At 43.4% G+C, this 16770-nt stretch overlaps 1 protein-coding gene across 1 annotated transcript in view; it reads right to left on the minus strand.

The window, feature by feature from the left end:
• Positions 1 to 16770, minus strand: part of LOC122564689 (ectonucleoside triphosphate diphosphohydrolase 8-like) — a 98321-nt gene that overhangs the window by 31353 nt on the left and 50198 nt on the right. Inside the window, exons 6-7 of the mRNA XM_087998661.1 lie at positions 5086 to 5316; positions 4300 to 4572 (exon numbers count right to left, since the gene is read on the minus strand). Coding sequence (XP_087854787.1) covers positions 4300 to 4572; positions 5086 to 5316 — 504 coding nt within the window. The remainder of the gene's footprint in view (positions 1 to 4299; positions 4573 to 5085; positions 5317 to 16770) is intronic.

Below are 16770 nucleotides of genomic sequence, written 5' to 3' on the forward strand. Positions count from 1 at the left end.
AGAGGAGGGGGAATGACGTTTTGATTTGATGATCACTTTGATGGGATTGTACTATAGGCCCTCCATTAATCAGCAGGAAATTGAGGAGCAACTATATGGAGAGATTGCAGATTGCTCTAAGAATAATTGTAATATTATGGGTTTTTAACTTTCCAAACATAGACTGGGACTACCATAATGATAAGGGCTTGGATGGGAAGGATTTTGTTAAGCATGTTTAAGAAAACTTTCTCAACAAGATGTGGAAAGACCTACTATGGAAGGGGCCAAACTCGATTTTCTCATGGAAAATAAGGCAGGGCACGTGACTGAGGTGTTAGTGCGGGAGCACTTTGGGACCTTGACCATAATCCTATTAGTTTTAAAATAGTTATGGAAAAAGATATGCCTGCCCCATAAGTTGAAGTTCTAAACTGGGGCAAGGCCAATTTTGATGGTATTGACAGAAACTTACAAAAGTTGACTGGGAACAGCTATTCGCAGGTAGAGGAATGTCTGACAAATGGGAGACTTTTAAAAGTGAGATAATGAGAGTTCAGTGTCAACATGTTTCTATTAGTGTGAAGGACAAGGCTGGAAGGAGTAGAGAACACTCAATGACTAGAGAAATTGAAGCTCTGGTCAAGAGAAAGGAGGAGTTGTATATCAGTAATAGGCAGCTGGGATCTCCTGATTTCCCTTCAAGAAGGAAATCAGGAGAGCAAAAAGGGGACATGAGATAGCTTTGAGATAGGACAAAGGAGAATCCAAAAAGATTTTCCAAATATAGTTAGAGCAAAAGAGTAACGAGGGAGCGAATAGGGCCTCTTAAAGATCAATGAGGTTTTCTATGCGTGGAACAACAGGAGGTGGTTGACGTTTTATATGAACTTTTTGTGTCAGTGTTTGCTGTGGAGAAAGCCATGGAGGCTAGGGGACTTGGGAAAATAAATAGCAAAGTTTTGATGAGTCTGCTTTATAGAGGAGGAGGTGCTTTCGGTTTTAAAATAGATAAAAATGGATAAATCCCCAGAACCTGATCAAGTGTATCCCAGAACATTATGGGAAGATAGGGAAGAAATTGCAGGACTGCCAGCAGATGTATTTATATCATCGATAGCCACAGGTGAGATGCTGGAAGGCTGGAAGGAAAAGCCAGGGAATAACAGACTGGTGAGCCTGACATCAGTGTGGATAAGTTGTTGAAGGGAATTCTGATAGACAGGATCTACTTGCATTTGGAAAGACAAGGACTGATTAGCAATAGTCAGCACAGCTTTGTGCATGAGAAAACATGGCTCATAAACTTGATTGAGTTTTTGAAGAGGTGTCTTGGAAGATAGATGAAGGCAGAATGGGAGATGTTGTCTGTGTGGACTTTAGCAACGCCTTCAACAAGATTCCACTTGGCAGAATTGTCAGGAAAGTTAGATCAAATGGGATCAGGGACAGCTAGCCAGTTGGATTCAAAATTGGTTGAAGGTAGGAGACCGAGAATGCTGGTGGAAAGTTGTTGTTTAAACTGGAGACCTGTGACCAACTGTGTGTCACAAAGATTGGTGCTGGGTCCACTGTTGTTTGTCATTTATGTGAACTATTTGGATGAGAATAGAGGAGGCGTGGTTTGTGCAAGTTTGGTAGTATAGTGGACAGCGAAGATGGTTATCTCAGAATACAACAGGATCTTGATCAACTGGGTGAGTGGGACAAAGCATGGCAGATGGAGTTCAATTCAGGTAAATGTGAGATATTGTGTTTTGGTAACCAAAGCAGGACTTACACATTTCATGGTAGGGCCCTGGGGAATGTTATCGAATAAAGAGACGCAGGGGTGCAGGTACATAGTTCCTTGAAAATGTTGTGACAGGTAGACAGTATGGTGAAGAAGGCTTTTGGCACGCTTGTCTTTATCAGTCAGGGCATTGAGCACAGGAGTTGGGACATCATGTGAGAGCTGTACAAGATATTGGTAAAGCCACATTTGGAGTACTGCATCCAATTCTGGTCATCCTACTATAGGAAGGATATTATTAAACTGGAAATGGTGTAAAAAAGATTTACAAGGATGTTACCAAGACTGGAATGTTTGTTTAACAAAGAAAGGCTGGATAGGCTTGGCCTTTATCCTCTGGAGCTGAAAATGTGTTCGTGGGTGGCACGGTGGCCCAGTGGTTAGCACTGCTGCCTCACAGCGCCAGAGACCTAGGTTCAATTCCCGCCTCAGGCGACTGACTGTGTGGAGTTTGCACGTTCTCCCCGTGTCTGCGTGGGTTTCCTCCGGGTGCTCCGGTTTCCTCCCACAGTCCAAAAGATGTGCAGTTCAGGTGAACTGGCCATGCTAAATTGCCCGTAGTGTTAGGTGTAGGGGTAAATGTAGGGGTATGGGTGGATTGTGCTTCGGCGGGTCAGTGTGGACTTGTTGGGCCGAAGGGCCTGTTTCCACATTGTAATGTAATCTAATCTGTAATCTGGAAAAACGCAGCAGGTCAGGCATCATTCAAGGAGCAGGAAATCGACGTTTCGGGCATGAGCCCTTCTTCAGGAATGATTCCTGAAGAAGGGCTCATGCCCGAAACGTTGATTCTCCTGCTCCTTGGATGCTGCCTAACCTGCTGCGCTTTTACAACAACACATTTTCAGCTCTGATCTCCAGCATCTGCAGTCCTCACTTACTCCTCAAAGACTTTATCCTCTGGAGTACAGGAGGCAGAGGGTTTATATTATAGAGGTTTATAAAATCATGAGGGGCATAGATATGTTGAATAACTGAGGTATTTTCCAAAGTTAGAGGGCAAAGGTTTAAGTGTGAGAGGGGAAAGACTTAAAAGGGACTTGAAGGTGGTGCATATATGGAATGAGCTGCCTGAGGAACTGGTAGAGGTGGGTACAATTACAACATTTAAAAGATGTTTGGGCAGGTTCATGGTTAGGAAAGGTTTAGAGTGATATGGGGCCAAATGTAGGCAAATGGGATTAGTTGAGTTCAGGAAACCCGGTTATCATGGAAAGGTTGGACAGAAGGGTCTGTTTCAGTGTCTTCTGATTCTTTGTCTTTTTGAGCAGTTAAGACTGAACTAGAGTTCTAGTGGTCTGAAGACATGTGGGTCAGAACTAATAAGGAGGACAGATCTCTTTCCCTGAAGGGCATTAGTGAACTACAATGGTTTCATGAGTATCAATAGACTTCAAGTTTTTTAAAATTGAATTCAAATTCCACCATCCATCGTGGTGGTCTTGAACTCAGGACATCAGAACATTACCTCTCTAGATTACTTAGGGTGGCATTGTGCCTCAGTGGTTAGCACTGCTGCCTTATAGCGGCATGGACCCAGGTTTGATTCCAGCCTTGGGTGATTGTCTGTGTGGAGTTTGCACGTTCGTCCTGTGTCTGCATGGGTTTCCCCTCAAAATCCAAAGACGTGCATGTTAAATGAATTGGCCATGTTAAATTGCCCCAATAATGTTCATGGACATGTTAGTTAGGGGTAAATGTACTGTAATTAGGTGGGATACTCTTTGGAGGGTTGGTGTGGACTTGTTGGGCCGAAGAGCCTGTTTCCACACTGTAAGGATTCTATGATTCAACAATAAAATTAGGTCATTGCCTTCCTTTTTGTTTATCAAGTGCTTTCTTATAAACCATCCAATACAGTCCCTTCTCCATATTTCTCTGTATTTTATTAACAAAATCAATGCCATCAGTCAAGCATACAGTTACAAATCTGCATTGGTTTTCTGGAATTAATTTCACCCATTCCAAGAAGGGGATACTTTTTCCCGATTATTGTTTGTAAAACTTTAGAAAACCGTCCTTGACTTGCATAATATCTTTGCATCCTTTTTTGAATAAGCATGTCATATTTGCCACTCTCCAATCCTCTGGCACCTCCCCTGTATGTAATGAGGTTGTAAGCCTTCCACTGTCTCCACCCCCATTCCCTTTAGAATTAAATCATTCCAAAACCACAAGCCATCGTCTTAGGATAAGGGGTTGACCACTTGGACTGAGAAAGGAGAAATTTTCTTCAATCAGAGATTGCAACTCTTTGAAATTCTCCACATCAGAGAGCTGAGTGTCAAGTATTTTCTAGACCGAGATTGATAGATTTTCAAGATTAGTTAATTAACACAAGAATTGGAATTACGGTCATAAATCAGCCATGATCATATTGAATTTTAGACCTGCTCATTAGGGCTAATGGCCTTTTTCTGAACCATTTTCATCTGCTTTCAGCACTACCTTGTTGAAGGATGAATGGCACTGTGTGACCATTCTTCACTCAGAAACTGGGCAGTTGAAAAATATGAAAATTGTCTTACATAGAAGTTCCCATGAATTGCAGGTTGATAGACTCTGTCAAATGAGCAGGTGGTGCTCCTTCCACACGCTGTGAAATTGAAAATCGCCTTGAGCCCTTGGCTACATTTAGCTGGCTCTCCTGATCCAAACACAGTGAAATTTTGAGTCCCGTTATATGGTGATGGCTTCTGGGTAGAGGTGCATGGATTACCGAAGATGGAGTCCAAAGTCAACATTGTCTCATACCCTTTCAAATAGCATGGATTCTCGATTCGAGTATTTAAATCTTTCCCCTGAAAACAGAGATTGTCAGTTGTCTCTGAGAAACAAAACATCATGTTGAGAGAGTTTGGCAGCTTACACAGAGTATAACAGATCGCCGGGGCTGACTTACAGATTAAATTCAATTGAGGACTAGAGGAGTTTATACAAAGATCAGATACCTGTGGTGAGCCACTGTGAGATATAAGGGGTTTATGTATAGATTTACAAGTGCATGGGACTGAAGTACAGACTGGAATTTAATCAACACCGCAATGCATCTCTATATGAAATGGCAAATTATAGGGAACAACGTTGTAGTCAGTTAATAATGAAATATAAAATCAGCATAAAACAGAAATACAAATGGATTTCAGTGTGTGTGCAGGAGGCATGGGTGTGCTCATTCTAGACAATGTAACTGAGCCGACGTGGAGTGATTTGAATGCATAAAGGAGAATTGCCACTGACTGGTTCCTGTGGTTGCAGCGTTAGGGTTTAATGTGACATAAAGCCATTTGACGGAGAAAGAAGCAAAACCCTACCTTTAATAATGTGGCAATGTACTTTCTGATAGACTGCTGTTGGCCATAGCATGGGTAGCTTTGAGTGTAGATGGTGTAATTGTAGCCATACAAGTGGATATTCATCTTCGCAGGCATATTCCGGAAGACATTGTTTGGGATAAAGGTCAGTTGAGTGGATAAGCTCCCAAGGTCCAGCAATCCATAAGTCTGTATAGGTTCTGGGTGAATCCAGATACCTTCCCAGGAATACTGCAACAAAAAAAAGGGAACAACACTTCTCAGGAATGTTTTATAACTGATTGACAGCAGCGCTCACTTTTACTTCACTTTTCACAGACTTCAGTTCATCTCTTAATTGTGAAACAATTTATCTAAAGTCAGATGAGAGGATACGAGTGATTAGGGGAACATATGAGGCATGGTGTGGGGAGGCAGTGAAGGATGGACAAGGAGGAATATGGGCAACACTCAAAACACATGAAGGTGGTATGAGCTATGGTCATACCTGCCTCTAAAATCCCCAAATCCTGTGGGAAAACCCATTCATGAGGATGTCCAATCGGAAAAAAGTCACCCCTGCAAATAGAATGGAAGGAAACAGTGGGAAGCTCTTCTTCCCAATCACAGCTGGTGCTTGCTGTTAATGGTAAGGTGAGAGGTTAGGCCAAGGTAATAATCACTACATATCTACCACAATAGTCTTGATAGAATAAGTAATAAGGTGTAGCCAAGTGAAGAAACTTCAAATAAAAGGATAAGAGTAATCACCCCTCACAAAGTTTCTGATAAGGCTACAATGTTAATGAAATTGTTCACGACATGTTGGAGGTGATGGTAAGGGAGGGGAGTGAGTTGCAATGAAGGAGATTAACAAGATTACTCCCCAATGAGCGCATTAGGTGGAAAGTACATGAGACAATGTGATGGGGCAAATAGTATTGGTGCTCATAAAGACCCAGCACCAACAGCACATTGATGAATCTTTGAAGATACCAAAAAAGGCACAGAGGAAAGCTGAAGGGTTATCTGAGAGTGTTACAACTGGACCCCAGGCAAAGTCTCTCAATTCATTATGGCTCCAAACAAGATACTCCAAATTTGTAAGGTCCTGGATGGAAAGGGATGAACTGTTTCTCACAACTATTTACCCAACTCTTTACTTGGTTTCAACAAGGTTATTTCAATAAGAATTCCTTGCCTTGTTGACAGACTTTAACTGAGCTTTCTTGATTTAACAAAGACTGATTTAATTAATTACTGAAAATGTGTTGCTGGAAAAGCGCAGCAGGTCAGGCAGCATCCAGGGAACAGGAGAATCGACGTTTCGGGCATAAGCCCTTCTTCAGGAATGAGGAAAGTTTGTCCAGCAGGCTAAGATAAAAGGTAGGGAGGAGGGACTTGGGGGAGGGGCGTCGGAAATGTGATAGGTGGAAAGAGGTCAAGGTGAGGGTGATAGGTCAGACTGAGGCGGAGAGGTCAGGAAGAAGATTGCAGGTTAGGAAGGCGGTGCTGAATTCGATGGATTTGACTGAGACTAGGTTGGGGGAGGGGAAATGAGGAAACTGGTGAAATCTGAGTTCATCCCTTGTGGTTGGAGGGTTCCGAGGCGGAAGATGAGGCGCTCTTCCTCCAACCGTCGTGTTGTTGTGGTCTGGCGATGGAGGAGTCCAAAGACCTGCATATCCTTGGTGGAATGGGAGGGGGAGTTAAAGTGTTGAGCCACAGGGTTGTTGGGTTGGTTGGTCCGGGTGTCCCAGAGGTGTTCTCTGAAACGCTCCGCAAGTAGACGGCCTGTCTCCCCAACATAGAGGAGGCCACATCGGGTGCAGAGGATGCAATAGATGATGTATGTGGAGGTGCAGGTGAATCTGTGGCGGATATGGAAGTTTCCTTTGGGGCCTTTGAGGGAGGTGAGGGGGGAGGTGTGGGCGCAAGTCTTGCACCTCCTGCGGTTGCAGGGGAAGGTGCCGGGAGTGGAGGTTGGGTTGGTGGGCGGTGTGGATCTGACGAGGGAGTGACGGAGGGAGTGGTCTTTACGGAACGCTGATAGAGGAGGGGAGGAAAATATATCCTTGGTGGTGGGGTCCGTTTGGAGGTGGCGGAAATGACGGACAGAACCCCACTGGTCCTCACCTACCACCCCACCAATCTCCATGTACAGCGCATCATCCGCCGTCATTTCCGCCACCTCCAAACGGACCCCACCACCAAGGATATATTTCCCTCCCCTCCCCTAGCAGCATTCCGTAAAGACCACTCCCTCCGTGACTCCCTCGTCAGATCCACACCGCCCACCAACCCAACCTCCACTCCCAGCACCTTCCCCTGCAACCGCAGGAGGTGCAAGACTTGCGCCCACACCTCCCCCCTCACCTCCCTCCAAGGCCCCAAAGGAAACTTCCATATCCGCCACAGATTCACCTGCACCTCCACACACATCATCTATTGCATCCTCTGCACCCGATGTGGCCTCCTCTATATTGGGGAGACAGGCCGCCAACTTGCGAAGCATTTCAGAGAACACCTCTGGGACACCCGGACCAACCAACCCAACCACCCTGTGGCTCAACACTTTAACTCCCCCTCCCACTCCACCAAGGATATGCAGGTCTTTGGACTCCTCCATCGCCAGACCACAACAACACGACGGTTGGAGGAAGAACGCCTCATCTTCCGCCTCGGAACCCTCCAACCACAAGGGATGAACTCAGATTTCACCAGTTTCCTCATTTCCCCTCCCCCCACCTTGTCTCAGTCAAATCCATTGAATTTAGCACCGCCTTCCTAACCTGCAATCTTCTTCCTGACCTCTCCGCCCCCACTCCAGTCTGACCTATCACCCTCACCTTGACCTCTTTCCACCTATCACATTTCCGACGCCCCTCCCCCAAGTCCCTCCTCCCTACCTTTTATCTTAGCCTGCTGGACAAACTTTCCTCATTCCTGAAGAAGGGCTCATGCCCGAAACGTCGATTCTCCTGTTCCCTGGATGCTGCCTGACCTGCTGCGCTTCTCCAGCAACACATTTTCAGCTCTGATCTCCAGCATCTGCAGACCTCACTTTCTCCCCTGAGTTAATTAATTACTAAATGCAAGAAGACTTAGGAACAAAACACAAATCACATAGAGTAAAAATGAGGTGAATCAAAAAAGATGAGTTTTAGAAAGAAACAGAAGTATGGATTTATATCGTAATTGCTTGCAAAGAGTGGAGTTGAAACTTTATTGCTGGAACAGCACAGCAGGTCAGGCAGCATCCAGGGAACAGGAGATTCGACGTTTCGGGCACAGGCCCTTCTTCCTGAAGAAGGGCCTGTGCCCGAAACGTCGAATCTCCTGTTCCCTGGATGCTGCCTGACCTGCTGTGCTGTTCCAGCAATAAAGTTTCAACTTTGATCTCCAGCATCTGCAGACCTCACTTTCTCCTGCAAAGAGTGGATCATTGAATGTTACAGCCATTGAGTTAGAGATTTCTAATAGTTGGTCATTGACAGTTGTTTTCATGATTTTTAGTTTTGCAGTGATTTGAGATTCAATAGTTCTGAATCCTTTTGACAATGATTGAATTCCTATTTTCTTTTGTCTGGTTGCAGCACATGGAGTGAAAAGTTGCCTTCCTTTACCTGAAACACAGGTTCTTTGAATATGACCTTCTCAGCATGTTAATGCTTGGACCCAATTTAATACAGAACATGGAACAGAGAACAGTACAGGCCCTTCAGCCCACGATGTTGGGTCAAGTATTCAACTTAATCTAAGATCAACCTAACCGACACACTCCTCAATTTACCGCCATCCATGTAACGTCCAGCAGTCACTTAAATGTCCCTCATGTCTCTGACTCTACTACCAATGCTGGCAGTGTATTCCACGCAACCACCACTCTGTGTAAAGAACCTACCTCTGACATGTCCCCTATATCTGCCTTCAATCATCTTAAAATTATGACCCTTCCTGACAGCCATTTCTGCCCTGGGGAAAAGTCTCTGACTATCTACTCTATTTATGCCTCTCATTTCCTTGTACACCTCTATCAAGTCACCTCTTTCTCTTCTTCTCCCCAGTGTGAAAAGCCCAAGCTCACTCAACCTCTCTTCATAAGACAAGCCCTCCAATCCAGGCAGCATTGTGGTAAATCTCCTCTGCACCCTCTCTAAAACATCTACATCCTATAATGGGGTGACCATAACTGGAGACAATATTCCACGTGTGGTCTAATCAAGGTTTTATAGAGCTGTAGCAAAACCTCACAGCTCTTAGATTCAATCTCCCTGTTAATGAAAGTCAAAACATCCTACACCTTCTTAACAAGCCTAACACCTTGGGTGGCAACTTTGAGGGACCTATATACATGGACCTCAAGATCCCGCTGTTCCTCCACACTGCCAAGAATCCTGTCTTTAACTTTGTATTTAGCATTCAAATTTGACCTTCCAGAATAAATCACTTTGTACTTATCTAGGTTGAACCCCATCTACCACTTCTCAACCTAGCTCTGCATCCTGTCAATGCCTGCAATAGTCCTCGACACTATCCACAACATCATCGACCATTGTGTCATCACAAACTTACTAACCCACCCTTCCACCTCTTCATCCAAGTCACTTATAAAAACTACAAAGAGCAGAAGCCCAAGAACAGATCTCTGCGGGACACCACTGGTCACTGACCTCTCGGCGGAATACTTCCCAGCCATTACCACCCGCTGTCTTCTTTTGGCCAGCCAATTCTGTATCCAGACTGCCAAATTTCTCTATATCCCATACCTCCTAACTTTCTGAATGAGCCTTCCGTGGGGAACCTTATTAAATGCCTTACTGAAATCCATTTACACCACATCCATTGCTCGACCTTCATCAACATCCTCAAAAAACACAATAAGGCTTGTGAGGCATTATCTGCCCCTCACAAAGCCATGCTGACTATCTTTAATCAAACTATGTTCTTCCAAATAGCCATTAATCCTATCTCTCACGATCCTTTCCAGTACGTTGTTTATCACAGATGTAAGACTTACTGATCTGCAATTCCCAGAGATTTCCCTATTCCTTATTCCCTTTCTTGAACAGAGGAACAACATTCACCTCCTTCCAATCATCCAGCACTACTCCTGTGGAGAGTGAAGATGCAAAGATCATTGCCAGAGGCACAGCAATCTCATTCCTCGCTTCCCGTAGTAACCTTGGACATATCTGGTTATGCCCTGGGGACTTACCTATCTGATGCTTCCCAGAATTTCCAGCACATCCACTTCCTTAATATCAATCTGTTCAAGCCTATTAACCTGGTCCACGGTGTTCTCACTATAAAGAAGGTCCCTCTCGCTTGTGAATATTGAAGCAAAAAACTCATTTTGGTCCACCCCTACCGTGTCAGACTCCAGGCACAAGTTCCCTCCCCTGTCCCTGATCACTCTCTTATTTCTCACATATGTATAAAATGCCTTTGGGTTTTCCTTAATCATTCCCACCAAGGCTTTTTCATGCCCCCTCCTATCTCTCCTCAGTTATTTTTGAGTTCTTTCCTCGCTACCCTGTAATCTTCTAAAGCTGTACCAGATCCTTGTTCCCTCAACCTTAAGTAAGCTTCCTTCGTCCACTGAACGAGAAGCTCCTCTCATCCTATCATCCAAAGCTCCTTCATGTTATCATTCCTTGCCTTTGTCAGTGGGACAAAGTTATCCAACACTCACAAGTGCTCCTTCAACATCCTCCACATTTTCTCTCTCTCTCAGACACACATACACGCACACACACACATCACTCTCTTTGGAAAGACCCTGCCTCTGACATCTCCCCTATACCTTGTGATAGCCATTTCTGCCCTGGGAAAAAAGTTTCTGACTATTCACTCTATCTATCATCTTGTACACCTTTATCAAGTCACTTTCCATCCTTCTTCACTCCAGTGAGAAAAGCCTGCGCTCCCTCAACCTTCCTACATAAAAACATGCCCTCTCTAAAGCTTCCACATAACCAAGTGGTTCTTAAACTCAAAGTCCCTGCTAATGAAAGCCTACACACCATAAGCCGCCTTAACTATCCAATCAACATGGGTGGCAACGTTGAGGGATCTATGGACATAGATCCCCAAGATCCTCTGTCTTTCCACACTGCCAAGAATCCTGCCTTTAACCATCCATTCAAATTCTGCATTCAAATTTGATCTTCCAGAATGAATCACTTCACACTTTGTGGATATAGGTGTGCTCGCTGACAACGCATTCATCCTAGGACACACCAAACAGAGACACCTATCAGAATTCCCAGAAGTATGGCATTCCAACCGGAACTCTATCAACAAACACAATAACTTGGATCCCATTTACCACCCCCTGAGAAAAAGAACAGGAAATGACACCACCATAGGAAATGATATCACTACAGGAAATTACATCACCAATCCAAGGAAAGCCAAACATATAAATGGAAAGCGGGCTACACCAGCAGTGCTTCATCCGGAAGCTCACTGAAGATTTTACCTAGTGTAGTGGCAAAACGTCTGAAAAGAAGCCTTCCAGCTCAGCGAGCAAACCTACACTCAGAACCTCAACCTGAGCTACAAATCTTCTCAAACCTTTTCCAGATTGAACTCCATCTGCACTAATCGGATCTGTGTCCAGTCAATGTCCCGTTGCAACCTACAACAGCCCTCCACACTATCCACCACTCCACCAATCTTCATGTCATCAGCAAACTGACTAACCCACCCTTCTTCTCTGTCATCCAAGTCATTTACAAAAATCACAAAAAGCAGAGTCCCAGAACAGATAACTGCAGAGCACCACTGGTCACCGAGCTCCAGGCTGAATACTTTCCAACTACTACCACCAAACTTTGAGAAGATTTGTAGCTGAGGTTGAGGTAAGGGTGTACGTTTGCTCACTGAGCTAGAAAGTTCATTTTCAGATGTTTCATCACCATACTAGGTAACATCATCAGTGAGCCTCCGGTGAACTGCTGGTGTTTTGTCCTACTTTCTATTTATGTGTTCAGGTTTCCTTGGGTTGGTGATGTCATTACCTGTTCTTTTCTCAGAGCATTATTTCAGTGAGCCACCACACACTGCAGCACAGAGGATCTACAAAGACCAGAGGAAAACTATCTATACTTTTCAAAAAGAATGGGTACCCAATAAACACAGTCTGCTGATTTCTCAGCAACAAACACAAACAAGCAGACAAAGCATGCCCAGAAACCCTAGCCACTCTCCCCTACATCAAAGACATCTCAGAAATGGCTGCAAAACTACTCAGACCCCTTAGCATCATGGTAGCCCACAAGCCCACCAACACACTAAAACAGCAGCTAATGAACTTAAAGGACTCTATACAGACAACAAGCAAAACAAAAATCATTTACAAAATACCTTGCAAGAACTGTATCAAACACTACATTGAATAAACAATCAGAAAACTAGCCACCAGGATACATGAACATCAACTAGCCACAAAAAGACATGACCCACTCTTACTGGTATCCTTATACTCAGATAAGGAAGGACACCGCTTTGACTGGAACAACACATCCATCCTAGGACAAGTCAAACAGAGACACACACGAGAATTCCTAGAAGCATGGCATTCCAACTAGAACCCTATCAACAAACACATTGACTTAGACCCCATTTACCTGCCCTTGAAAAAAAGAATAGGAAATGATGTCACCAACCCAAGAAAATCTAAATACACAAATAGAAAGCAGGGCATAGCACCAGTGCTTCATCAGAGATTCACTGATGATATCACCTAGTATGGTGATGAAATGTCTGCAAATGAACCTTCCAATTCAGTGAGTAAACTTACATCCAGAATATCCATCTACTACCACCCTCTGTTTTGTATGAGTCAGCCAATTCTATATCCAGACAGCCAAATTTCCCTGTATCCCATGTCTCCTTACTTTCCTAATGAGCCTATCATGGGGAACCTTATCAAATCCATGTACACCACATCCACTGCTCTACCTTCATCCATGTATTTTGTCACATCCCCAAAGAATTCAATATGCCAAGTGAGATATGACCTGCCCCTCACAAAGCCATGCTGACTATCCCGAATCAAACTGTAGTTTGTGCCAGGTGTGATTCCATTGCCTCCAGTTTTGCTCGGTCTGCTTGCTGCCACACATGGCCAACTGCTGCCTTGATGTCAAGGGCAATTTCTTTCACTTCATCTCTGATTTCAACTTTTTTGTTCACGCTTAGACCAGTAAGGTTGTGATGATCACACTGTTAAACTCAAACGGAGCCTCAGCCAACATGTTACTCCTGAGCGGGTGTGACCTGAGAGCACGGTTGACTACACCCTTCATCACTTTACTGATGGTTGAGAGCAATCTGATTGGACAGTAACTAGCCAGATTAGTTTTGTCTTGCTTTTTGAGAAGAGGACAGACCTGGGTGGTTATTGAGTAGAAGCCATTGTTCAAGCATTAGTGTAAAAATTTGGTTAGGAACATAGCTAATTTTGGAACACATCCACTGCTGCACCCATAGTCTTTGCTGAATCTAGGACTCCTTGTCAATTCTTGATATCACGTGGAATGAATCAAAATGGTTGAGGACATGCATCAATGGCAGCTGTACAGGAGTCTAAATGGACATTTGCCACTTCTGGCTGATGATGTTTGCAAATATTTCAGTCTTGTCCTTTGCACTCGTGCTGGGTCCCTTCACCATTAAGAATGGGATATTCATGAAACCTCCTCCAGTAATTATGTGTTGAATTGTCCACCACTGCTTACAAGTAGATGTGACAATTCTGCAGGGCTTTGTTCCAGTCTGTTGGCTTTGGAATCACTTATCTCTGTCTATAGCATGTTGCTACTGCTTATCATTTATGTGATTCTCTTTTCTCATGTTTAGGTATGCCTGATCTGCACTCTCTCTTGCAGCCCATTTTGATACAGGGTGGAGGAAATGTGAGACCATGAAGTTAGATTGTGATTGTTTACAATTCCACAATGTTGATGTCTCATAGCACCTCAAAGATGCCTAGTTTTAAGTATGTAAGTTAGCCTGCTAAGCTTGAAGGTTTGTTTTCAGACAGTTCGTCACCATACTAGGTAACATCATCAGTGAGAGTTCTGGTGAAGCGCTGGTGGTATGCCCCAACTCTCTGTTTCTAGGTCTTGGTTTCTTAAGGTGGGTCATGATTCTCTTTTCCAAGGGAAGGTAGATAGGGTCTCAATTGATGTGTTTACAGATGGAGTTCTGGTTAGAATGCCATCCCTCTAAGAATTCTCGTGCATGTCTTTGTTTCGCATGTACTAGGATGTGTGTGTTGTCCTAGTCAAAGTGGTGTCTTTATGTATATGAACTAGTGATAGTGGTTCATGTCTTTTGGTGGCCAGTTGGTGTTCATGCATCCTGGTGGCAAGTTTCCTGCTAGTTTATCCGATGTAGTGTTTTGTAGTTCTTGCATGGTATCTTGTAAATGATGCTAGTTTTGTGGTAATATCTAATAGATCCTTTAGGTTCATTCGTCGCTGTTTAAGTGTGTTGGTAGTCTTGTCGGCTACATGATGCCAAGGGGTCTGAGTAGTCTGGAAGTCATTTCTGATATGTCTTTGATGTAAGGTAATGTGGCTATAGTTATTGGTTGCGTTGTATCTGCTTGTTTCTGTGGAATCAGTGGATTGTGTTTATTGGGTACACATTTTTCTTGAAAACGTTGTATAGAATTTTTTTCTGCTGTTTGTAGTTCTTGGGTGCTGCAGTGTGATGTAGCTCATTGAAATAATGTCTTGATGCAGCTCCGTTTGTGGGTGTTGGGATGATTGCTTCTGAAGTTACGTATTTGGTCCATGTTTGTTGTTTTTCTATAGATGTTGGTTTGAAGCTCCCCGTTAACTGTACGCTCAACTGTTACGACTAGGAATGGGAGTCTGTCGTTGTTCTCCTCCTCTTTTGTGAATTTGATGCCTGTCAGGATATTGTTGATGGTGTTGTATGTTTCCTCTAATTTGTTCCATTTTGTGATGACAAAGATGCTGCCGAGTTTGCTAGATATGTTTTGACTCTATCCCACTTAGTAAGATTGTGTCACACAATGCAATGGAGGCTATTGTGAAGACCACAAATCATAACCAGGGTCACTTATATTGAACTTTAATTACAACATGTTATTTTTATAAAAAATACATCCAAAATGACTTCAAATACTTACAAATTGAAGAAATGGGCTGCAAAGTGAAGTGTAATCCTCTGTGATTAACTTTGTAAATATTCTTTTTCTGGTCATTAATTCATGGGCAACACAGTGGCACAGTATTTAGCACAGCTGCCTCACAGTTCCTCACACCAGATTTAATTCCAACCTTGGGTGACTGTCTGCGTGGAGTTTACTTGTTCTCCCAGTGTCTGCGTGAATTTCTACCGGGTGCCCTGGTTAGCTCCCACAGTGCTGGTTTGGTGGCTTAGCTATGCTAAGTTGTCCTGTAGTGTCCAGGGATGTATAGGCTAGGTGGATTAGCCATGGCAAATGCAGGGAAAAGGGGAAAGGTTGAGGGGCCAGGTCCGACTGGGATGCTCTTCAGAGGGTCAGTGAGGCTTGATGGGCTGAATGGCTTCTATCTGCACTGTAGAGTTTCTATAAATCTATGAACATGATTATTAATAAAAGACAGCATCTGGGTGAGTGACATGTTTGTATTTTTTGCAGGGACAAAGATTAAATGTTAAAAGCTTCAACTCTGGTATGTGTTTATTAATGTCCAAATGTGTGGACTAGTATGCTGTGAAGGTCATAGCTCTGAGAACAGCCACTAAAACACCCCTGCACTGCAGGTAAAGAATAGAAAATTTAGCCAATGTTGAAATGAACCAGGACAAAGAAATTTTAAACAAAAATAGAAGCTGGAAAAGCTCAGCAGGTCTGGCAGCATCTGTGAAGAGAAATCAAAGTTAATGTTTTGGGTCCAGTGACCCTTCAGAAATGTTAATCAACTTACAAAGCAAAGAATCTCAAACTTGACATTCAACTACCAACATCAGTGCTACTGTTAACATCCACCGGAATTGATACCTTAATTCGTCTTCCAAATGACCCACAGAGGCTTTAACATTTTTGGGACTCAGTTCTCATTTCTAATCTGTGTATATGGGTGTTGTGTCATTATTTCCTGTTGTGTTTTGTAACTGAACTAATTCACTCTTTTATTAAATCAGGACAGCCTGGTTAAATTAGTTCCTTTTAAAACTTAACTTCATTTGATCTGGGGGAGCATAATAACGTGAGTTTTAAGAAACTCACGGAATCCTTGGGTGAAGGTGTTAAATTGAGGGAAGGCAAACCATAACAATATTAGGCAGAAACTGGAGAATGTTGAGTGAAGGCGACTGTTGAGGGTAAACCCATATTGGACACGTGGAAGTATTTCAAATGGCAGTTGATAAATGTTCAGGAGCAATATGTTCCTGTGAGAATGAAGGAAAGGTGTGGCAAGTTCTGTGAACCTTGGGTGACCAGGGATGTCATGACCTTGGTCTAAAATAAAAGGAAACAAAAATAAGGTCCAGAAGAATGGGAACTGACAATGCCATAGAAGTATATAAGGAAAGTGGGAAATAACTTAAACAAGGAATTAGAAGGCTTAAAGGGGTCATGAAAAGTAATTAGCAAACAGAATTAAGAAGAATCCAAGACATTTTATATAAAGATAAAAAGTAAAACGGAGCCAGGGAAAAGGTTGGCCCACTTAA

The sequence above is a fragment of the Chiloscyllium plagiosum genome, unplaced genomic scaffold, assembly GCF_037043375.1.
Source record: "Chiloscyllium plagiosum isolate Xiang-an unplaced genomic scaffold, Cpla_swu_hap1 HiC_scaffold_21, whole genome shotgun sequence".
Classification (NCBI taxonomy): domain Eukaryota; kingdom Metazoa; phylum Chordata; class Chondrichthyes; order Orectolobiformes; family Hemiscylliidae; genus Chiloscyllium; species Chiloscyllium plagiosum.